The following is a 25,653-nucleotide window of genomic DNA, read 5'->3' as shown; positions in this document are numbered from 1 at the left end:
CATAATCAGAGCTATAAGTAGGCCTGATGGCATTGCCACTGTCCCCAGGGAGGCGCGGTTCAAGCCTGGGGATGAAGCGGGCCGTTTGCCCGAGAGAAGCGATGCATACAGAGGCACAAAGCCCAGAGTTAACCATCTGCTTGACTCAAGAAATAAACAACAACAAAAAAGCAATCAAGGAAAGTTCATACTATACTTATGTGTGACTGGGCGCTCATTATTTAAGATGAGAATTTTGAGTGCAGTATTTTTCATGTATATAACATACAGTAAAGATATGTGGCGATATTACTCTAAAAAACGTTAAAATAGCACCTTCAATTTTGTGGCGGGTAAAAAATGGTTGAATAGATTTTAAACAACTGGAAAAGCAGAAACTTCAACAAATAATTCATTATCCGAAGTACTAAACATGCTTCAAGTGTTTTCATCGTTACATAGAAGCATTAAAGACATAGTACAGATTAAGCTGATGTGAATGTTATTAATGTTAGAGGAACAGTAATTCCTCATAAAACATTTACATTTTAGGCCTTATCCTCGTGGAACATGAACGTCTGAACAAATATGTCACTTCAATCCATCAAATAGTTGCTGTGACATTTCAGTCTGGACCAAAGTGATGGAATAGCGGACATTGCCATTCCTGGAGCTACTAGTGTAGCTAGAACACACACAAGAAAAAGTCAAATGTTTTTCAGGAAATCTGTACCCAGTAACGCCCAGTCCCTTTATTAATGTACTGGTTAGAGACGGGGGATTTCACACCACCACATTCACCATAACACAACACATAAATATCACTGGGGTCTTTCAGCCTCTTCAGTTCCCAGTCCCCAATCCAGCCACATGGACACATATACACGAAGAAAACAATCATTTCCGATGCTTTCTCACACCCACCACACATACAAGCAGCCACCCCTCAAACACACTAGCAACCACACATGCAAACACTCACCACCCCAGACCCTGATGCCCTGGCCTCCCACAGCTGGTGGAGCGAGGCCGCAGTTTGGGTGAAGCCGAGAGTTTCTTACACTTGGCTGTGAATGTTATTTATTCTGTGAGTGCTGCGCGGTGAGAGGTGCATGGTGGGAGGTCGGAGGGGCTAGTGCAGGATCACTGAGCAAATCTACCGTATTGACATGGCGGAAACGATCCTATAGTTATTTCCGCTGTTTAAGGCTCACACACACACACACACACCCCCTTTTGTCCTGTGTGACTTTTACTATAAGGGTTGCAGTGTTACTGTGCAGTTCGTCCTTCACTGTGACACTGTTTAATGTAGCATTAGCGATGGCACTGAAGTTCAATATGGAGGGCTGCTTCCTGTGTCTCTCCCTCAGATGTACGGTGAGGAAAAGCAGGGTGAAGGAGGGGACGGCTCCCAAAAACAGCTGCCAGCCTGTAGGATGCCACGGTGCCCCTCTGGGCGTGGTGAAGCGGGTAGGAGATCGGCAGCGAGGGGGCCAAGGTTGTGCCCACACGAGGAGCCTCTGGAGGAGGCAGTGTCGCCGTCACCACTGGGCCTCCATCTGTCTGCCCCCCTCGATCCTCCTCCTTAACCTTTCTTTCATTAAGAAAATTACTCACTTTCCTCATTTATCCTTACTGATACTGAGCGATAAAGATGATAATAGTATAAATAGGTTCTAATTATCACATCTGCTATGACGCAGAGCATCTGTTGTCGTTAAGTTTAAAAGGAGCAGCTAATTATGTATCTATGCTGCAGTCCGTGCCTTCTGATAACTGCAAAGGCAGTAACATTTATATCCGGTGTAGAATTGATTGTCCTTTTTACTCCAAATTGTTACGATTTCTCTTGGAGGCACAACAATGGTTAATAGACCGAAGCCAAACTTTAATGCAACGGGTGCAGTAAAATGTGGTTTCTTTCTGAGTTTCAGTAATTCTAGCAACAATATGGATATGGAATGTTCTGTACATTTCGGAGGGATATATGATACTTTGTGGCCCATGCAGTCTTGGAAACTGTAGTTACCCTCGTTAGAAGACAGCATATGTTACAGGTGGTGTGGAAAGCAGTAGAGAGTTGGCAGTGAAGAGTGTGTGGAATCTGCTGCCAGGGTGAGAGCATTTGTGCCAAGGTGAAACCTGAGTGGGCCATACAGCTGAGCTCTTCAGCTCAACACATACACACATACACGCACACACACACACATAGAGTATGACTGGCGGAGCACATGTGCACACAGCACAGTGGAAAAAATTAGAAGATATGTAAGAGAAACAAACAATGCGGATACGATTTTGGCAAGCACGAAGCATCTGAGTAACACACAATTACAGAAGAGCAAGAATAACAAGAAAAACTGTTACGGATTCACACACACTTTACTGTAATTCTTCCTCTCCTGAGAAAAAAAAATCTATTAGTCTATAAATATCTTCCCGTCTGTTTTCTTAGAGTGGGATAATGTGGACCATATTCATGTGTGTGAGTATGTGTGATGTGGTGATACTGCAGCTGTATTGTGTGTGTGTGTGTGTGTGTGTGTGTGTGTGTGTGTGTGTGTGTGTGTGTGTGTGTGTGTGTGTGTGTGTGTGTGTGTGTGTGTGTGTGTGTGTGTGTGTGTAGGTTTTCCTGCGTGTATGATAAATGGCAGCCAGACATTGGGTTAAGAGGCAGGGCGGCCCAGATGGACTTCTGTTTGTGCCCATTTTCTTTGCCAAAATAACACATGACCCTACACATGTAACACACACATAACACGCCTAATCCCTCTTTTCATTCATTCTCCGCCACATTTAATGAGGCTCATCACAATGACATTTTTATGGTTATATAAAAAGTCTTGGGAAATGAACCCTCACTCAGCGTTGGAGGTGGGAATCTTTTGGTATAGTACAACTCAAAATCAACTCTTCATTCAAAACAATTCGCGATTTAAATAAATGTTTTGATTCAGTACATATGGGTGCTTTTGCAGGATCTACTCCACAAAGGCACAGTTTTGGACAAAAACATTTATTTATGCTAAACGCGCACAATTAATTTCTTAATATTATTATATTATTTCGTTTTTTTTTCAATCGTCAGTGAATCCAAGAAAACAAGTTCAAGTTATGCCAAAAATAAAAATGCTGCCCATTACATAAATAAAATGTAAATTGGCTTACTGCCTTTGTATTATCTAGAAACATACACACTTTCATAAACCTCTTCATTTCATCATCAATTGTATAAAAATAGAATAGAATTGGTGGTTTTGATTACTATACACCAGTAGCAATGCGGGTTCTTTTGTGGAAAACATTTGTTTTTAAGTTATTTTCTTTAAATCGATTAATAGTAGATAGTAATCTTCATTCTTAAATAAATCAATTTCCCTCCCATCTCTGCCCATTACAGCTGCTTCTTCTTTCAATTAGTCTTTTACCACTTTCTATGCACCCATCCCTAACTACTTTTCATCCTGGCTTCTGACTACCTCTTACTGGAAGAGCGCTCTCTCTCTACAGACTGACTGAGGGGTGAGGTAGTGTGTGTGTGTGGGTGGTAGGGGGTGATTTTAAAAGGGTGAACTGAAGGGTGTCTTCTGTCTACCACATCCTCTTTCCTGATCCAGGAAAACATACACGATTCCAGGACTCCAGCCCCCCCAGCCTGCCAGCCCCATCCTCAGCCAGGGACTTTCCAGAAGTGCCCTGCCCAGCCGAGGAGAGCGCGACTCAGCCACGGCCAGCCTTCTGCACCCTGTGTGTGATACATTACAGCCATAGATTTAACCAATTATAGCCTTGAATCACGAATATCAAAGCAAGTTCAAATAAAAGCACTCTTGGGGAGAATATAAAAAAGTAAATAACAAATGCACCAAGATCTTAATAATCCCAGATGCACACCTCCACAAACTATTAACTACATCAAAAGGATTGGGTTACCTTCTGAACTCCTAATAAAATGCTTTCAGAGGCTGCTGTGATTCAGCGCTACAGGTGTGATCACAGATCCAACACAGTGTACGTATATCAAACACATGGACCGTTCGTGATAGACTCCCATCATAAACAATATTATAAAGCCCAGATTAAACGTCTGACCTTCTCACAGCTTCCCTCCTTTTTAACTCTTGGGTGATCCCACATTCATTCACACAGCTGAGGATCAAATCATGTCTATGGGTGGTAATGTAGAGCAGTAGTTTTATACACTGTTCATTTGACTGTGTGATTGAATCAACAAGTCTTTAAGAACAGATGTGTTTGGGAGTTTTCCGCTGAAATGGATCAATCTGGTCTATTTATGCCGATTCAATTCTAAATGCTCTGAAGTCTTGCAGACATATTATATCTAATATGATGTGTCATGCATGAAGAGCAGTGTAAGTTAGAATATTCAAATGAAAACAGTATCCCAGGAGAGCTTTCTTAAAAGAAAAACATACAAAAAAAGCCACAGTTTAAAGACAACAATGACGTAAGACCCAAAATAAATGTTTTTCCACCTTTAAAAGAACAGTATTTGCTTTAATTATTCAAAGCGAAAGACCTTTCAAAGACCTACCACACGTACACCACCCTGTGATATATTACCTGATGCCAGAAACAGCTACATGGGAAAGTACCTATTTCTTAAGAGAGTAGTGACTAAAATGAAGCTGGCCACAATGTAAACACATGTCAGAACGATGACTGACCGTTTCCCTTTATAACTCTCTGTCCACTCATCTTGGTAATGCTAATTCTTGTCCTCATGACTCCCAGAAAGTACGTGAGATTAGGTTGTCTGAATATAGCACACGGAGCCCAAACAAAACCCACAGACCATCGGCTTCCCGCTCAGAAACAGGTGAAGGGGGCGAGCTGCGTTTCCCAGCCCAGGAGAAGGGGCCTGAATCTGGGGAAGATACAGAGTCGGCCTCCCTTGCACTGCCCTGACCAAAACGTGACATAGGGAGGCTTTGTTTGGAGAAACATACGAGAACATTCAGCCTTCAGGCAGCTCTGACACATCTCTCTTATCTTACACGGCTAGCACAACACTGACTGACAACACCTAGAACTTATTAGAACACAAAGTAACATTACAGAGCGATTTGACCACGTGGATATAACATTCAGTACATGGCATTGTACATAGTGTTAGAAGGGCCTTTGGGGAGTGGGTGGCCATGTAGAGGACTGTGCAGCACGTATTATTACAGCGCTTCCAGTAGTGTGTGACAGGACAGAGAGGAGGTCAGCATGATAGCAGCATCCTGGAAGGACTCAACCAAAACACCACAACGAAGGACATGATCTGTAAACAGTAAGCACCCACGCTGGCATATAGGCTTTCAGTGGGCGACTAACTGTCAGTGACGAGTGCACACGCTTTCTCTCAAGCACCCTCTCCCCCCCCCACCACTCCTTTCACACTGTCTCACATACATACACACACACACACACACATAACACATTATACAGTTGACTATGAAAGGACATCGGGCTCATAACTCTGTTCCCCTGGGGCAGCAGAGACCCAGTCACTGTCAGGCGAAAAACAAAACAAAGAGATGGAAAAAATAGAGCAAAAATAAAGGCAGGAGAGGAGACAGCCGCTGTGTGATTAGAATAAACTGGGGAGAGATGAAGGGAAGCTGGGACAGAGGCTACTCTTCTTTAATATAGCTGGGAAATCGTCGCCCCTTTCTCCCATGACTGAGGGGACGGCAGGTTTGGGTGATTTTCTAATAACCAGCAGCCTGGGGTTATTGTGCTGTGTGTATGTGCTTATATGTGTGTATGTGTGTATGTGCCTCTGTGTGTCGCCTGGACAGAAAGAAATACAGTCGCAGGTAATGGCAGGAGGTATTGAGAGAAAGGGAGAAGGATGGGATGAAGGCGCTGATCTGCATTCAGATGACAGCTGATTGACAGAATAAGAGCTGAAGCTTTATATTTACCTCTTCTCAAACCTTTAGCGTTCAACTGTGTAACAACAAATGCTAGTTTTTTTTGCTCTTTATGGAAAAGCAAAACTTTCTCATTTAGAGCCATCAAACATTGGAATATGCTTCTCTCATTTTAAACCTCTGCAGTTTTTCACAATGTTAGTGGCAGATTTTGTGCCAACAGTTTGCCAAAATGATTTTAACTGTAAAATTATATTTATATGGACCAATGTACTAGTTTGTATATTTTGTACATCTTTATTTGATCGGTTTTATTTGTTAGTGTGAAAGGCATTATGAAATATGTTTAATGTGTGTTGATTGTTATGTGTGTACTACCTGCCCAAGGACCTCAGATGGAAATGATCTTTTAGCTATAATCTGGCATATAGCATCTTCTCTTTTTCAGATTAATTTAGTTTTATGTATGGTCCTTGTTCAATAAAGATAATCAATTAAATGTGCTGTTTTTTTAAAACTCTCCAATAACAATCCATATTGAAATCAAGTATGGTTAGTGCTACAGTAGAAACTTGATAATAGAATAAGCATTTTGAATCTTGATTTGCCAAAGTTTGATTCAACAGCAATAGCCAGGTTAGCTGAGACTCTTTATTATTATTATTGTATAAAAAAATATTTGCCATTACATGATGGAAAAAACAGAAGGACTGAATAATCAAAAGTGATGGCCATATAACAAGCATATACTAAAAATATTGAGGATATCATCAATTTAAAATGGAAATGTTCAGCCGTCAGAAATACTTCTGGAGCCAGCAGCTCATCCCACTTCGTTTCCCAAGCTCTATTACACATTTTGGCTTTCTTCATGCACAATATTCCAACATGGAGACATCAGGTCAAACCACAGATGCTGTGTGTGTGTGTGTGTGTGTGTGTGTGTGTGTGTGTGTGTGTGTGTGTGTGTGTGTGTGTGTGTGTGTGTGTGTGTGTGTGTGTGTGTGTGTGTGTGTGTAGGTTTTCTGACCAGAGGGATGGGCGACAGCTGAGAAACCTCAGAGTGAAGCCCACTTAGCACAGCTATAAACACACATACACACACATACTGTACACACACACACATGTGTTTGTGCAGATTATGGACATGCACCAGGCGAATACAAAGACCACAACAAAACGAACACAAGGTCTGTGATCTCCCGGAATGAAGTATGGAGTGTGTGTGACTCAGTGATTGAAGTGTGTACGAGAGCGTATGTGTCTCTCTGATGCCCAGAATACACACTTGGATCTTTTCACACAGCGCGCACAGAAAACAAATTTACACAGAAAAACACAAATAGTGGCCAGCCATATGGTCAGATCATGAGCATAATGAGAAACACTTCTGGAGGTACTAATAGTGTATAGAGGAAGGGGGGGGGAGGTGACAGAAGGAGAATAAGAAGAAGACAAAACAGTTAGAGTATAAAGTAAAGATGTGAATGAGTGATGGAGAGAGTGGAGTTCTTACTCAGACGGTAAATGAGTGACGAGAGATAAAGTAGGACCCCAGAGAGGATCAGGTTTCTCACACCGGCTCCTCTGGCTCAATCCAACACGTGAAAGACATTACCCTGCACTTGTTGTCAACCTAAAACTCGTTTCAACAGCTTGATGTCACAAAGATGTCAGAGCCAGGTTCAGCTCGTTATATATATATATATATATAATATTATGATTAGTGTTTCTGCTGAAATGATGTAGTAAATTTTGTCAGATTCCCTGAACTGAACCATATGCTACAGTTGAATCATCTTTCCACTTGAATCAGCTTTTTGCGTCACTATGTCATCTGAGGCTAAAACAACTGAGGATTTCTTTCCATATGAATTCAGATGATATTGTTTGTACATAAAATGTCAATCCATACTGCTTACCTGTTTCAAACATGGCTGCTTTGACCACTTTTTTCAAAAAATCATACTTGCTTATATAAGATTATGATCAATCGTACAAGTTTTCTATAGTATATATACAATACAATTAAAATACCATCATGTTTTAAAAATACATTATATAAACGATATAATGATACTGAATTATTGGTGCGATGTTTTTGACGTGGCCAGAGGCTAAGTGGAATTCTCTCTGAACTGTGGCGGATGTTTTGTGTGGGCACTGAAAAATAAAGTTTGTTTATGGAAATTGCCGCAACAGAGGGGAAATTTCGAGTGATGCAACATGTTTTTGCCGTATTCAGTGGTAAGTCAAAAGACCCTTTTCAATACACACACACAAACAGTGCATGCCAACACACACACATGCACATGCACGCACCCCTCCCGGTCACTCCTCCATCAAGTGTCTCTTTTTGTCACACACTATCTGCAGTGTTTATGACACTGAGAATTACAACATAACTACCACAGCTCTTACACTCGTTTACTGGAATGTGGACTTGGAAAGACCGCAAAGTGAGAAAAACAAACACACAGCAAACCTTTAACTGCATCTGCAGCTTCATCTCTAAACTAAAATACGTTAAATTCCACAGGTTTAATAAAAGGATTTAAAAATAATATCTGCTCCATCTGTTTTATCTGTGAAAATCAAGATGTGCTGACACAGGGACGGTGCTTAGAGAGACGCAGATGTGATGGCTTTAGCCGCGGTCACATGGCGCTGCCTCCCAGCCTGACATGAAGGGAGAACGCCGACTCAGCTGGACGATGCAGCACCTACCTGTTGACTCATGCTGATGACATCATCATGACTGTTCATGTTACATCAAACCAGACACCAAAGCTCAGATTGCGAGAAAGAGAGAGGGTGCTATGCATAGAAAAACAGGGAAAACTGAGAAAGGAGGAGGAGAACTATAGCGGCAGGGGCAGTGGGGGGGATCAGATGACCATTAAGTCATAGCATGAAGGTCCAGCGGGAAAGGGCGGAGAGCCAGGTCAGCAGATCCCACACCTGCATGAGTAGGATCCAGTGCTGAGTAAGAGATCTGGTGACTCCATCATGGTGCCTGGGAATTAACTGGCCTGGCATGGAATACTTTCCGTTTCGGAGTACGGGAAACATCAAAGCCAAAAAAACGAGGGAAAGAGAGACGGTAGCTGAGCGTGTTAGTATTCTGTATAATTGAGTAGAGTGAATCTGCGTATGAGTCAGTACAGTAGGCTATGTAATCAGGACAGGATAGTGTGTATGCAAGTGTGTTTTTTGTGAAGATCACAACCAGAACCAAGTGCTGCTGAGTCAGTTCTATCTGTTAGTTTCCCCACTGAGAACTGTAAGCGCCACTGATGTGGTCACACAACAGACCAAGTCAAGCCCAACCATGCCAAACCAGACCAGGAAAAACAACACGCAACTCGCCAGCTGCCTCAACCAAACTCAGACCAGCATGCTTGAGTCCATCAAAGCTCCAACGGAGGGGAAGAAACAGCAGCTTTCCAGGAAGAGCCACAGCCCACTCCAGGAAACAACATCTGCACCTGGAGACAGACACTGGGTCGAGCAGCAAGTATGGTTACACTTAGGACTGAAACCAGACAGACACAGAATCAACTGAATCTACACCCCCCCGTGTCAAATCTAATTTTCTGTTTCAAATCTGACTTTGCATAACAATGGATGAGACTGAGGCTGACAATGTAAACACACCATGAGTAAAAGATGAGTGGTCCCAACAGCAAATATGACTATTCCCAGTGAGTCATCCTCCATGCTACTATCCTTTTTCATCAAACTGGTGATACAGATGTACTTTCAGATGAGCCGCCATTAGCACTCAGAAGTAAAGAAGCATTCACATGTTTCTAATTTGGGGCGTGATGAGTTTCAACCTGCTAGCCTCTTTAAACTTCCCACACATTTTGTTTAAATAATTAACTCCTAAAGGACACACACATAAAAACAAATATGATCTGCTTGATCTAACGTACTATACCCTATGCTTACATTTGCAGTGTGTTCATGGGTTTTCGTAATCTGCTGCTTGTCTGGTTCATGCATCTATCAGCACATACTCCTAAACTTCAAGTGTCCGCAAAAAGATGCAGCCTCTTCTGAGTGGGCATCATTTTGCCCCTGGTCAAACAAAAAGCCCCCGCCCAACATCAAATGTACTCCACCTGCCAGGTTCCCCAGGCAACGGCGAGAGCACCAGCGCAACCAAACACAAATGCATACGTAGACTCATAAACACATTTTGCAGGTATGCAAACATGGCAAAAAGAGGATGATGGGGTATGCACTTCTTCAGACAGGTCTGATTTAATATAAAAACAAATTCATGATTTTATATTATAGTAACATAGACAGGTACACAAATAAAACAATTAATTCAATAGCATTTCTTTGTGAAAAAAGCAAAGAAAAGTACAAATAAAGGATAGTTTACCCGTTCTGCCTGCAGCATTCAGCACTGCTAAAGAGATCACTGAGAGTTCAGGGGTGGAATTTGAGCTGAAACAATTAGTCGTTTAAATGATTAGTTGACAGAATATATATGTTCCTAAGGTTCCTAACCATTTAATGGTATAATCACTAATCAGGCCAAATTGTCAAACATTTGGAAAGCTGGCTCAAGCTTCTAGTTCAAACATAAATAAGATGGTATTTTAATATCTAAACAGTCACTTCATCAAAAGAAAACCCCAACAGACTTGATAATAAAAACAATCATTAGCTGGAGCCGGATGTGTACCTCATGCCGAATAGGCGCTCTACTTTGCATTTAAAGTATTAATCTGTGACCTCTTTTAAGAGAAATACGGTATTGTCCAGTCAGAATACTGCATATAAATACCATTCGTATGAATAATGGGGCCAAGTGCATGAAATGAGAGACAACAAGATGATTAACAGACCAAAAGGAGGACGAAAAAGGAGGACGAAAAGGGAGAAAGTGGGGGAGGGAGAGAGATCCTGAGATGACACAGAGTTTAAAGAGAGTTTTTGTGTAAATGAGGCAATTTCCTTTCCTACACTTACTGCCACACCACCTGCATGGAGAATGAGGAACACTCAAGAGTATATCTTTGATGTTGGTGCGTCTTTGTCCATGTCTTCCTCCAGTGCAACCTGTCACATGCTCTCTCTTTACGCATCCCCTTGTTCCTGGTTAGGGATTAAATCCCTGCATCTCACATCCCGGTTGTCCCACCCTTCTCCCCCTTTCTTCCTCCCCCCTCTGCCTCTAACCCTCTCTAATTGCCTCTTTTACCCTCAAGCCTGCCCCAGTCCCACTGAAGGCTCTCTGTAGACTGCTGGGAATCCACATGGACAGGATAGGAAAGCTCATCCTGTATCTGTCAAGTGTCCCCGATGCATTAAGGCCAGTGTGCCACGGTTCCTCGGTGACAGAATCTCCCTGGGACATGAGACACTTCCTGGTGGACCGTGCTGAAGAGATTAATCCTGGAGGAACTGGGAAGCTGAACAGAAATACTCACTTAGGAATTTAAGTTAACGCAGGACTGTGTTTATGATCGGTGCCATTGTAATTCATTTCATGCTCATCTGTTTAAGTGGCCTATATAGAATTTACTGCTAGTTCCCAGTTTGTCCGATCAAATCTGTTGAAGACAGACAAATCAAATCGGTCATATTACCTTACTTTTAAATAAGTGAAAATAACACCCTCTTAGCAAAATATGTATCAAAATACGTCACAGCCACTTCACCTTGTGATTAGCTAGCTGTGCGGAGGTGGGAAATTAAGCAGGGTTTGAACTCTTCTAGCTCTCTTTTGTCATTTGGTAAACAACTCTTTGTGGCATTTTACAACCGAATCCAACTCCATATTGCATCTCCTGTTCGGAACAACTTTCACACCAAAGGTTATTCACTAGTTGTGGTCGTCCATAAACCTGAATTTAACACTTTCAGTACAGAAGAGCTGACTCGTGGTAACAGGAGGGGTCTCACTGTACAAATGGTCAGTCACTGACGCTCCAGCGCACAGCAAGCTGTCTGTGTTGGTGTGTAAGCGCCCCAAGAAATCCGGTTAGTGCTGAAAACACACAATAACCCGGCTACTTAAGTGCTTGTGAAAGCACCAACTGTGAATAAAGACTGGTTAACTAAAAGGAGGCTGAGAGCATCGGGGCTGCAAACTGTGCGCTGTAACAGGTGCAGACAGAATGAGAGAGCAGTTATGGAGTGTGTGATCTGCTCGTCAGGCAAAAACAGACCTGCTGTTTGCCCTCCCCTCAGGCCTCTGTCTCTCACCCTCTCCTCATTTCATCAACCTCCCTCCTCACAGCAGCAGTGGCAACAGCCTGTGTGTTGTCTCTGTGCATTTCTGTATGTTTGTCTGTTTGTGTTTACTTCACAACAGCTGGATATAGCTTGTACTCTTCAACCTCAATGCAGTGTGAAACATATACAGAGAGAGAAGTGTTGTCACTTGCATTTTGCAGATATGAGGCATAAAGAACATACGGATGAGCGTGATCTCACATATGCTGTTGATATATTTACATAATACTGTTATTGTTATACTTTTTCCATGTAAAGTGGTGCACATCTGGATATCTCCCAGCAGACTATGAAATATAATAACTAAGGGTATATGGTGTTGCTGACTGCAGGCATGTGCTGTATATCCATACGAGTGTGTACCTGAGTTTGTGCGAAAGGATGGGAGAGAGAGAGCACACCACGCTGTGATCCTTAATAAGTGCACTCAGTGTACGATACAAATTCCTACAAGGTGGAGATAAATACACAGCCGCCCCTCCCCTCCCCATCCTTCGTTCTTTCTTTCTCCTGTCCTCCTACACATCCTGTCCCTTTCATGTGCAAAGCAGATGGAGTCAATTGACATGCTAATGAGACAAGGGCTGCTTCACAGCACTCCTGGAGCCACTTCACCACACAGGCACACGTGTATACACACAGACTGGATATTGGCATGCGCATTTCAGTGGTCCCCCACGCACAGACACTCAATCAAACCACCCATCCACTTACCCACACACAAACAATAACACACATGTATCATTTAATTAAAACTGTAAATTACTTTTTAATAAATGATGGAAAAGAGTTTATTTTGGTGGATTTGGGACTTTACTGTAAAGATCCTGTCCCACTGGACAAAAACCCCTTTGACATCGGACTTTTGTCTTTAGTGGGAAACGTTATTGTTGGCCTTCATTCCCGAAAAAAGTAACTCTGCAGTAGACACGGTATTTAATGGTTCCACCTCTCTTGGGCAAAGACGGAAAAATGACACCAAAATCTTCAAGCAAATTGTGACATGATACTATGTGACAAGGTGTATAAATAATGAATAAAATCAACATGTATTTGGAGAATTATTTCAATTATTAACATACAAAACAAGATAATATCCTTGTTTATTGGCAATGGGAAAGGAGTCCATTGCGTATTATATAGCAACCAGGGACTTGTTGCTGACACTAACACAATGTAAGTCCCCAAAATCTCACCTCGACCACCAATTTTTTTTTGTTGGGTCATAACTACATATAATGTTTCAACAACGTTTTGTTCGACTATGTTAGAACAATTATGTGAATGGCTGAATGAACACACGCCCAGTGTGTGGGATGCAATACATAGTTAACACTGTATTAACGTAAAAACAATGTGTTAAGCATGTAGACAAGACAGGGTGCTATAATGTATTCATATACTATTCACTTCCTTCCTGATTAGAGCAATATAATAATGGGATCTGGTTGTTTTGGGGGGTAACCTATTGAATTAATAATCGTTCAAAATGATGTAGAATTGCAGACCTTTCCATCAAAGACCTTCAAATGTTGGGACATTCACCAGAAAGACAAAAAAAGATACATTAGCAGTGCGCTTTTCTGCGCGTAGATGCTTGTACAGTATTTATCTCCAGTATTTTGAGCGTATGTGTATGTACAGTATCTGTCTACCACTAACACATTTTCTATCATCCATTTGAAGCTCTTGATGCCTCGGAGCGCCGCCGTGGAAAGCTCAGGTAGTTGATGGGTGAGTGCACTGAGCAGCACTCTAGGCCAGATTAACAGGTGACATTTACGAGGGTGTGAGGGCGGGAGCGAGTGTGCGAGTGGCGGGCCCGAGGACTGAGTGATATAGGGTCTCCTATCAGCAGACAGGAGTCAACTGCTCCCACTACTCCCCACCCTAAAGGGCAGGCTTTATGGCCACATTTTGATATATGCCTTTCCACACGGCAACTTTTATTTAGGAGCCCCCTGTTGAAGCCGCGCCTCCTCTGGCTCACTATTTATGAACTTATTAAAAGATCGGTTTGGTGTTATTCACTGGTTAGTTACATTTTATTGGAAATGTAATTAACTAACTAAATTTGACCTGTTCCCCGTTCCATTGTTTTGTTGCGTTTTCCTCAGGCTCTAATTTTAAAATCAAATTAGATGCTAAAGTACAAATGAAAAACATTGTCGGTGAGTTTCTTATTTTAATGTTTTCGGTGTGTCTGTTTGGTTTTATTCATCTTATCATTTAAAAGACATCTGGTATTTATAGGGTTGCAATGATTTCATTATCAATACATTTGACAATTATTAAGCCTTCATTGTAAAAGAGAAAAATGCCCAATACAATTTCATAGAGAAAGGAGTCTATAAAGTGTACCTTTTATTCAAAACCTAAATATATTCTTTGTGGCACTTGTGTATGTGTATATGTATATATATATATATATATATATATATATGGTTTGCAATGATGCATACGTAAAGAAAAGCAAGACATTATAACCTTAAAGAAGCTAGAACGAGCAAATGTTTGGCTATTTTACTGATAAAGTGACTTCAATGTAATTATCTGCACATTGACCAACTGACACTTTGAGCTCATAATGATGTGAATGTGAGTGCATTTGATTAAACTCCTTATATTTCTATCTCTAGTATGTTTAACAAGGTTCAAGTCATATCAGTGCATTCAACATCAGTTCGATTTCTGTGTGATGTTCCAAATAGTGCATTTTCTGCATAGTTAAATACAGCAAAGGTATCTATCAATAATAATATAACACTAATTATTATATGCTGATTTCAGCCCTGTCCGGCCCAACATGTGAGTAAACTCTGACAAACCAATCAAACGCTCATAACGGGGCCTGATTTACTAATGCCTTTCTTATTATCACTCTGACACAGTAATCAGGAGGTATTTAAATATTCATTGTGAGTACTGGCTGCACTGGGCAGTGATCTCCCTCCAGGAACAGGTGGAGGAGGAGGAGGGCCTGCTCTGCTCTGACCCAGGAGAACGTTAACTGGGCCCACAGGCGCTGGCCCGCTCTAAAGACATAATTTTAAGTATTAGTACATTCTCTTTTATTCCTAAGTTTTTGAATTCTAATGACATATTCTAGCCGACAACTCATAGCTGTGGTCACCAGCATCACCAACCTCTTCATTACCAACATCACACAAGTTTACAATTTATCATAAGTCTCTCTTTGAACCACCTTATTACACACACTTTCCCTGCAGAGTCAAAAAGATCATAGAATAACCAAAGCTGAATGAGTCATAGAGCAGGTCAAGCGAGTGTGTGTGCGTGTGCGTGTGTGTGTGTGTGTGTGTGTCCTCCTGATTGGATGGGCTAGATGAGAATACAGTCAGGCGTAGGTGCAGAGCAGAGGGGTGTTAATTTATGACTAACACTTAGACTCAGGATCAATTGCCAGTAAATGTCTATAGGCTCAGAGTGGTGAACACTTTAAAGTAGGGACTGCTTTAAACATAAGCGCCGTAGAGATACTTTGAACGACCACAATCTTTGCCATCACGCACATACATTTTTATTGTTGTTTTCATTTCCCGTGTATATTACTGCATCTCAGTTTTACAGTTTATGGTGAGTCCCAAAACAGTTATACTGCTGTTTTATAATTATGGGTAGGGGCAGTGACTGGAAAGAAATTAGTTGGGGGAAATGTTAGCTTAAAAATACAAAATGTGTTGTGTACTATCCAACTGCTCCATGGCCTTCCCATTGCTGATCTCAAACACCCTCAGCCTAAAAAAAGTGTCATAAACAAGTACACCTACTTAACAATGCTGGTTCAAATTGAGGTAGAACTTGAAAAGTATTTACTTCTTACTCTTTTTTTGGACAAAAAATACTTACTATTTTTACTCTGTAATGTATTTTATAATTGTTCACGTTTTAAATCAAGTTTATCTTAATATAAGTTTGATAAGCTGGTGGAATTGTGCTTTTGTGATTTGCTCAGCAGCTCATTTATGAGCCTTCAAGAATTTAGTATGACAATAAAGAGCTGTTGGCAAGCTCAATGTATTCTCTTGTGCTATGTTGAATAAGCTAAATAAAGTTTACTACACTATATCACAATGTGGCAGTTATAGTAGTTGCCGCATACATTGCAAAAGACACATGTCATTGCAGTGACATGGTAAACCTATTGGTGAATGAACTGACTGCAAGGCCACAGAGAAAATACATTTATTTGAGTTTACATTCATATTTTACAACACATTTTGGAGTGGACTGAACTCATGTGATGGCCACCTGTGGAACAACAGTGTTTCCTCTCTTCCCAGACCGCAGTGGCATTTACCGCTCTCAGTCTGCAGAATTTCCCTGAGCTGAATAAGCTCAGCATTTGCCTGGGAAAGTCTCTTTTCTTCTCCCCTGGGCTCTGTGAGAACTCAGAGCAATTCCAAACCATACAAACTCAAGATTGTGAGTGTATGCAAGCGTGATTGCGTGTGTGTGTGTGTGTGTATGAATGTATGTCTGAGTGTTCATATGCCTCCCAGAGGGGCGGAGGTCAGTGTTTGGACAGTATCAGGTGTACAGGGTTTAATCTCCCCCTCTTATTCAACCTTCTCTCCAAGTTATACATCCTTCATTTGAAAACAAAGCACAGAGACAAGAAAGAAAACTGAATAATAAAAGGACAACCTGTATGTTTCCAAAACTTAAGGACCCTTCCCTCTATACAAATAATCTGTCTCAGGTATCTGTGTCTCATATCTGACTAATGCATGCTATTGTAAACACTCTCACAGCGAGCCACGATAGGCTCAGGAAACCGCTGGGCAGAGGGAGCCAGAGAGATTGAGAAAATGTGTAAAAGAGTAAAAAGCGTGCTCCGAACAGTGTCGGTGTTGTATGTTCGGTGGGTGTTGGAGGGTTGGAAACATCAAACAGTCGGCCTTGCCCTCCAGGCCACCTCTGACCCGGGCCCTTTAGGGGTCAGGAGTCTCAGTAGATACTTAAACCTTTCTGCAGGGTTTTGACCCGTGCTTCTCCTCGACCCCGCCGTTCCCCAGCTTCGCCCTCCCCTTCCCGCTACGCAGCCCACCAATAATCCCCAGCCAATCAATAGTAACTGTTCTCTCGATAATTCATAACATTAACATACACTCAATGGCCCAGCGGATGGATGGGGAAGACATAGGAGGGCCATCATTCTAGTATCGATCCCCCTTAGAGGGAGTCGATAGGCGGGGAGGTGATGGAGTTATAGCCTCCTGGAGGTAGAGCCACAGCAGAGCCTCGAATAAACAGACAACACACACACACACAGTTATCCTCTCATGCACACAGACATATGGACAGACACCGACACCAGCTTTCAGCATATGGGATGTACACATGTTTGTGTCCTTTGCTGTGCCATACTGTCACTAACAAAGATAAGAGGAACCCCTTTTAATTACCCCCCTGAGCAGAAATCTGCTTCTTCATCACCCCTCCGTCTCTGCTATCTGACTTCCTCCTTGTCTCCACATCGCTCCCTCTGGTTTTCCTGCGTTCCCTTTGCTCCTCTCTGCCATTCCACAGGGCCCCCTGTCCCCTAAGATTTAGCTACCACCTTCGCCTTTTGATTTCATGTCCCCATCGCTCCATACCTCCCGTGCACTGCGTATCCCCCCATGCCTGTTCTACCTCTCCTCCGCTCAGAGAACCAGCCGCCAGCTAATCCTCAAATCATGTTGCCTTAGATGTCACAAAGTAATCTAAAAGTAACTTAACGTATTGAGCATGCATGATGTGGATGTGCTACTGACTAGCAGTGAGCCATCATTCTAAACATACGTAAAATTAGAAAACATATTAAATTGAATTAATTCAGTTTGTGTCAGACAATGATTTCTGAAGGTTAAACAAAAATCTGAACCCATGCACACTATAACAACATTATAATTAGATTAACTTTATTGATCCCAATTTGGATTTTTTAAATATAAAACAGAGCTTAACATTTAAATAGATGTTATATTGACAGTGAAAGATATCAATCTGTAGACTATGCGTCAAATATATACGAAAGGCCAATTACAGCTAATACAATTTAAAAGTAGGATAATATGTGTGATAATTCTGAATAAGGACAATGAACATGTATTAACACTAAATACACATTATATATGTCCTAATACTGCAGATGCCACACATCTGTGTTAGCTACAGCTTTCCCTACAGTAGCCCACAATCCTCCCTCTATGGCTGAGCGTTTGACCCAAAATGCCTTGCCAGCTCTTTCTCTCCAGTCAGACAAATAGCACAGCCAGTAAACTCTTCCCTCCTCGGTTTCTATCTCCCTTGTGAGACATAAAGCACCCTTCACCCATTTCCTCCAGCTCCTCATCCTCACTTCTACCCCTCTCCCAAAGCCCCACAAGGGCCCTACGCACAGCACCCTGAAATATAGACTGGTGTAATGGCCCACTAAATTAACTCCTTGTAAGCGTGGTTTAGGAATGGTGGTAATTAGCATATAATAGGTGTGGGAGAGGAGGTAAAGGGCCAGGCCTGCCCTGGGGGCCCCGAGGCAGGGGCTGCGGCCCTCTCCTGTCTCCATCTCTAATAGCGCTGCAAAGTTCAGCCTTATAAACATGTCAGTGAGACGCGTGATTAAACGGCGCGGTCATTAGATAATGGATCCTGTACCTGTGGACTGCCTATTACTCCCATGTCAGGCCAGCTCAGCGCTACCTTGGCTACGTCTGCACACACACACATACGGACACACATATGAGTTAACTGGAGATTCTTTTATCCTAAATCTACATGCAGGAGAGAATAAGTAGGAGTGAAAAAAGAGAGAGGGACAGGGAGAGAAAGAGTGAACAAGCCCAGCGCAGAGCAGCACCCTGACTGATGTAGTTCCAATAATTGCAAGGCCCTGCTTTCTCATCCAAGTGCCTTTTACTTATTTAAACTGTTTGCTTTAAGCGCCACTGAAGCCAATTAGGGGAGGCATAATTCAATGGGGCAGGGAATGAAGGGAGAAGGAGGGCAGTGGGAAGGAGGAGGGGGGTGAAGAGAAGAGAGGACGCTGCTTTTCAGCCGACCCTTCATCATTTTACTGCTCTGTCCTCTTTATGCGCTTTTACTCCCACACAAGATTTGTCAGTACTTAACCTTTATTCTGATTATACCTTGCATTGAGTCCCCTAATCTATCATAGGAGAAACACACATGTTATATAACCAAGACATAACTGAGAAAATTAACCAGACTATGAGAGAAGGGAAAGAGAGTAAGGAGTTGTGGTTTAGGGTTTTAATCTTGATGTTTAATGAACTACAACATCACCATAGCCTACTACTACTTCCTGGAAGAACTGCATTCAGCTAGGTTGCTAGTATCCTCTTAATTTCATCTGGGTTTCCACTCTGGTTTTGGGATGGATACTTGGCCAGTGAACTTATCCCTTGTTTTTCTGTCAAGGCACTCCCCTAAAAAGACCTGCTGGACTTGCACAAACAACAATGCTTTATGAAAGCCATTAAAGATAATGGTATTGCTCATGTTAACAAGCCATCAGTTATACAATCATACACAAATGCACACGCTTACACACAAGCTTACATCCTAATAAAGTGAACCTTTGTTACAGCCCCATACGTGTAACGTAACACTACTTACTCTAACAGGGTTTAAGACGGCAATACCTGAATCAGTCATGATTGGAAATGTGCATTAATATAAAAATACAGGCAAATGGCTGTATAGACACATACTGGGTTGGAATATCATTCATATTTCAACTTATAATATTAATATCCAAGGTCCAACATACTGAGGGAAAAAGACATGGAAAAAGGATAGTGTTCACAGTAACTGTGGTTCCCTCTGAGTGGGAACCAGTGGATGAACTAGTGGCTACGATGCAGAACTCGAAATGTAGGTGGGACAGAGAGTAGGAAAGCACATACAATCATTTCAACGCACGCTTCATATCTATCTGCTACAGACATGTATCCATTCTTTCAGATTAATAAGAGCTGAAGCTGGTGGAGCAACATGGGCTGGCCCAGACCTTCACTCATTCTAACAGCCATTTAATAAATGTGATTGCAAATGGAACTTGTCACTTGCGCTGGGGAGAGCTGGCCAGTCAATACCTCAGCTGGCAGGTGCCTGGGGTCACATATAAGTCAGCAAGTGATGGATATGTATCCAATAATTGATGTAGGGCAGCAGTTATTGTCAGTTTGGCTCCTGCCTCTATTGCTTATTAAAAGCTGTTGGCCTTAAGTACCAGCCAGCCAATTACTGAGGGAGCGAGGTGACTGTTTAGGAGCCTAGACCCTGAGGCTCTCTGTTGAGAAAAGAAATTAACTAGTCTATTGTTTTAGTGTGTGCATGCCTCTCTGTATGTGTGCGTGTTTCATCTAAAATCCTGAGCGTTTATTTTTTCCAGTGAACTTCCTTTTAGTGAGGCTCCATTTCATTGTTCTACCAAAGTGGTTTCCTCAAATGTACATTTACTGTAATACAGTGCACATTAATCTGATGAGTGAACTCCTGCCTCTCATCAGGTCAAAATAGAACTGTTCCCCTCTCTATTGTTGTAGTTGACCTTGCAGGTTATGTCAGAGCCTGAGAAAAGGAGAACGTAGCAAACATCGCTGCTCCGCGTTGACCTGGTGACCTGATGACCTGGCCTTGCATTGCTTGGTTATTAATGAACTGGCAAGTTTGTTTCCAGTTCCTCTTTCTTGGTTCGAGGTTAACTCATCTGGAGATGAACTTGTATGTGCTGTTGTCCATAAGTGGGAATCTCCGCAATTACACAATCAAGAACAGGTCACCGTGTGGGCGACAAGCAATTTTCTCATTAATCAGGATAATGTCCGGACTTTTTTCATAGCTTCCCTTAGCACACAACAGGAGGTTGTTGTGTCAGATGCATTCTTAATAACAAAAAATGCTTGGTTTGGTTAGATCAGGTAGAAGGCACAACATGACGCAGATTAAACAACAATCCCGTAGCTGGTTCATAATTTGGACATCAAACAAAGAAGTCTCTTGCTGTTCCTCTAAAATGTTCAGCCTTTACCAAAAGAAATGTCTCCATACTGTACTTGTAATTGTCAGTACACTTTTCTGTATTGATGACCAAACTGATTACTAGAGAGCTGACAGGATAAAGGCTTGTTAATGTCCGGCTCGAATAAATCAGACATATACGTTCTCACGTACAGCTCCTCTTGGTTAAGTCTAGATCACTTCAGGCTTGCATTGCACGTGTGACTGGGACGTGGTCAAACAAGCACATAGCAGCACTAAGCACAGCAGCACAGCTTACCAGCAGCGATCTTCCTAACACAATCTCCTCTCTCAATGCACAGAAAGGAGGAAGCAGAATGAGCCGTGATAGTGCGCATCGCCGCAGGCCCTAACCCTAAGACTGTGGGGAGAGAGGGAGGGGAAACTTTGGATGTGACCGTGGCGTGTAGTAATTGTAAAACTCAGAAAGAGCTGCTGAAGCAGAATTCTGACATGTAGCGCTGCTTTTCAGTTCTGATCAAAGGGTCCACCAGAGCAGCAGCTGATAACCCAATCAATTCCCTCCTTTTGTTTTTCGCTGAATGATGCACGTTTAGCGCTAACCTCCAGGCAAAGAATGAAGGAAAGAAAAGGAGGGAAGGGTGGGAGGGGAGGAGTAAAGAAATAAGGCTGGTGGGGTAGGAAAGTAAGAGGGGGAAGGCAAAGAGGAGATTGAAGACGATAATGTAAGAGTAACATTTGAATTCCAGCAAAAGTAAAAATATATCTTTCTTTTTTTTTTTAAGCAAAAGTGGGAACAAATAAAATAAACTTAGCTGATCGTTGGGGAGTTTGATGGATCTATGAAAAGGTATTAAGATGTGCTGCAGGGGATGTGATGCGCAAAGGAGCCGATTAGAATATGAAATGTTTTAGCAGAGAGTGGAGTATAAAGGCAGAGAGATGGAGTACAGATTAAAAAATTACCTGTCGTCTGCTCTCGTCCTTCAGGAGCCGAACAGACTGAGATCCCCTGCCTAAAGAAGACAATCAGTAACAAGAGGGGGGAGAAAGTGTGCGCTTGTGTGGATGAGGAAGAGATAGGAAAAGACAAGGAGAGAGAGACGGATGCTTCTGTAAAAGTAGGAGGTCATAAAGATGGAATGAGAGTGAGAGAGAAGCTAATCATTACAGTTTGCAATGAAAAAGAGGCTTCTTAGACACCAATCAATCAATTGGTCAGGCAATCAATCAGTCTGTATTTAGTAGGCATCATGTCTTCTAGACAGGCTGGCAGAGACAGGGGGAAATGTATGAAGAGGAAAAACACCCACTTCAAGCTCCTGGAAAACAGACTTGCTGGATATTTGTAGAGAATCAAGCACACGCTGATTCAAGCCTATAGAGAGGCACAGCATGTTCGCCTTCAAAACAACTCAATATACTGCTGTAGTGTAAAGTCTCGCCAAGACAAACGGAAACACTCAAAAGAGAAATATCAGCGCAAAAATGCCTTCTCACATTAAGCCTTCATCATGGAATCAACAAAGGAGCAAATTAACACACATTCTGTTTTCACCACAGGTCTAACGAAATGATCATAGCTTGTCATGTTACCTATGCTAATTATACTGTATATTATATTATATGTACTATACTCACCGCTGCTTTTTATTCTCATTCGATGAGAAAAGAACCTAAGTTCATTATCAGAGTTGACGTGAGCTCAGTGTCTTGCTCACTATAAAGCCAGCCATCGAGAAGATGCGCTCCAATTGCGTGGATGTGGATGCCTGTCACTTCCTTGGGGTCGTCCTTTACACACTCGAAATGATTCAACACTTCTGATTTTCTGCCTGACATAACTAACAAAGTGACCAGGCGCATCTCTCAAATTTAGTTTGAGGGTTTTTTGGGGCTTGAGTGACAACAGCGTCCAGGTGGACTAATCTTTAATGCAACTAATAGACTTATAAAACATTGCTCGACAAAGATTTTCTTTAGTGGACTAACGTTTTTATTCCTCGATGTGGCATCACTGGGTCCCTTTTTTGCGTGACAATGTTGTCAATGGAGCACAAATCAATACAAAACAGTGCATGTGGAATGAAAGGAACTCGTACAATGAGCCCTGCAGAATTCCATTTCGCAAATGTTGCAGTGGCTCTTTTAAAATATCAGACTTCTGAAAACAACAAATACCATTTATTACCATGCATAAAGTCACAAATGTCATGTTTAGTATTCAATTTCTGGGCTTTCCCCAACTTTTGGGTTAAGGAGTCAACCAAGAACTACAAAATCCAAGTTTGAGTTCAGAAAGAAATCTATCTTTTTTCTATGTCTTTAATTGAGGCATAAAAATCCCCCAAAAACAATTTTCCAAAAAATGTTAAGTAAAGTACTGTCTAAAATGTTTACAGAGCAATGAATGCATTAGTTAATAATATGAGTCTGACGATTGCTTCCCATGAGAACCTGGTGCTGCTTTGTGAACTGTATGGGGCCTGAGTGTTATGATCGTTGAATGTTCTAAAGGTAGTTGGTAGTGAGGATGTAATGAGGGTAAAAGGAATCACACAGGGAGGAACTGTGTGTGTCCAAAGGTCTCCACTGTAGGAGACTTCCACCCTCCTGCGTGGAGCCGGCCTGACGGATGGGGATTAAAAGACGCTAATGTGCACACGGGGGCCGCTGACCTTCCACAGAGATTGACTTTACACCAGTGGAAATGGAAGCCAGTAAATCAGCAAGCTGCTGTGGCGCTCGTCTCAACGCATCACTCCCTCCGACAGTGTCAGCCGAGACAGGAGCACATTTATCACAAACATAGGCCCAACACTGTGCTGTAGGTACAGCGCTGTCCCATCCATTTATCCATTTAGCACCGACTTTAACACCCACAACGTATAGCTACACAAATGAAGCGATGGACCAAAGCAAAGACTGACATTCTAACACAGCTGGACATTTCTGTATACACACTTTACGAACAGAAAGAATACATTGTTTAATTTTCTAGTTTGAATGCCTTTTTTAACTTCCAATGCATTTACTTCATTTATAGTGCTCTGATTGTAATCTAAATGTCTTAATAATGGTGTGTTATCTTTGCAAACAGAGGACTGCAATCTGTTTTGTTTTTTTTGTTTTTTTGGTTTTTATCTGTGTAAGGGGAAGAGTCTTGCCTTTGTGGTCTCTGGCAGCGAGGCCTGGTTAGGGAAGAGGAACATCTGTGATAAATGTCATATCGAACCAAATGAGCTCTGGCACAGCGGAGGGCCCATGACAAACTTCCTGCATGTGCTAATATGAGGATGGATTTGGAGCCAGTCAATTGCAAGCTGGCACACACACATACGCGTTTAAACACAGAAACACGCATGCGTAAATGGCCAAACATCCAAGTGAATGCACTTCTCGTTATGTAGAGAGACATTTAACACTTGTGATCGGCATAGAGACAAATATGAGCTTAACTTAAGTGTGAATGGACAGACACAAGAGGGAGATGGAAGCAGCATTTATCTTTTCAATAAACCTACCCACACTGGCAAAGATAGACACTCACAGAAACATAATGTATATTCAGTGCATTGCTCTCCAGGCAGTGCTGGGAGTGTTATCAACAGTGGAGTTGTTTCGCAGTGGCAGTTGATAGAACTCATTCAGTCTTATTGACCAGTAAAGGGCCCCACAGAGACCGGAGTCCCTTTATAGACTGACCCTCAGCTTTCCACCATACACAGGCCAGAGGCTAGTGAGGGCCAGGGGGGCACTAATCCTCCCACAGGTCAGGGCCCCGGCCCACTTCAGCCTGCCAAAGCCCACTCCCAAGCCCAAGTGCGGCCCACTCCACTCAATACCCTTTTAATTGCATTGGGATGGTTTGCGACCTATCGATTAATAGGTGTATTTATGTCATCCCAGGCCCAGAGGCTACATTGTATTTCTGTGTGGCATATTCATTTATTTACCTATCTGTCCCGCCCCTCATGCATCATCCATATATCTATCCATCTCTCCTCCGAGAGCACTTCAATTCAAGGGCTCCCATAATTACTGCAGCCCTATAATTGAGTGCTTTGATTTAGGATTTTTCTGTTCCCTCTTCCCTGCCATCGCCATCACTCGCTCCACGCCTCTTCCAATGAAAGACAGAGGGATGAGATATGGAAATAGAAAAATGGGAGATGGAGAGTAGAAGATACCCCCCACCCTTTTTTTTTCCACACACACACACACACACACACACACACACACACACACACACACACACACACACACACACTCACACTTATCAGAATCTACTGTTTCTGTCATCCAAGAGGGGAGGGGTAAGTTGATAATTACTAAGGGAGATTCATGCAAATCGATGCCAAATTAAAGCATTATAAAGGCTTTTATCAGCTTTTCTTTTCCAAATTGAAGACGATAAAAACCCATTTGAGAGGCGGGAGAAATGGCCCCCCATCCTTTCATTTCAAAAAAAGAAAAAAGAATTGTAATTATGTTAACACCAATAGAATCCAAAACC

The 25,653-nt window shown here is 42.2% G+C and overlaps 1 protein-coding gene across 1 annotated transcript in view; it reads right to left on the bottom strand.

Annotated features, from left to right (window-relative positions):
* Positions 1-22,123: 22,123 nt before the first annotated feature.
* The window catches only part of LOC104965391 (tyrosine-protein phosphatase non-receptor type 9-like), a 53,733-nt gene continuing 50,203 nt past the window's right edge, over positions 22,124-25,653 (bottom strand). The window contains exon 13 of the mRNA XM_010794347.1: positions 22,124-22,153. Coding sequence (XP_010792649.1) covers positions 22,124-22,153 — 30 coding nt within the window. The remainder of the gene's footprint in view (positions 22,154-25,653) is intronic.

This window comes from Notothenia coriiceps, unplaced genomic scaffold (genome assembly GCF_000735185.1).
Source record: "Notothenia coriiceps isolate Sejong01 unplaced genomic scaffold, NC01 NC01_scaffold00037244, whole genome shotgun sequence".
In the NCBI taxonomy this organism is placed as follows: Eukaryota; Metazoa; Chordata; class Actinopteri; order Perciformes; family Nototheniidae; genus Notothenia; species Notothenia coriiceps.
Note: the sequence above shows the minus strand (reverse complement) of the source record. Positions and strands in the feature narration are given on the sequence as shown.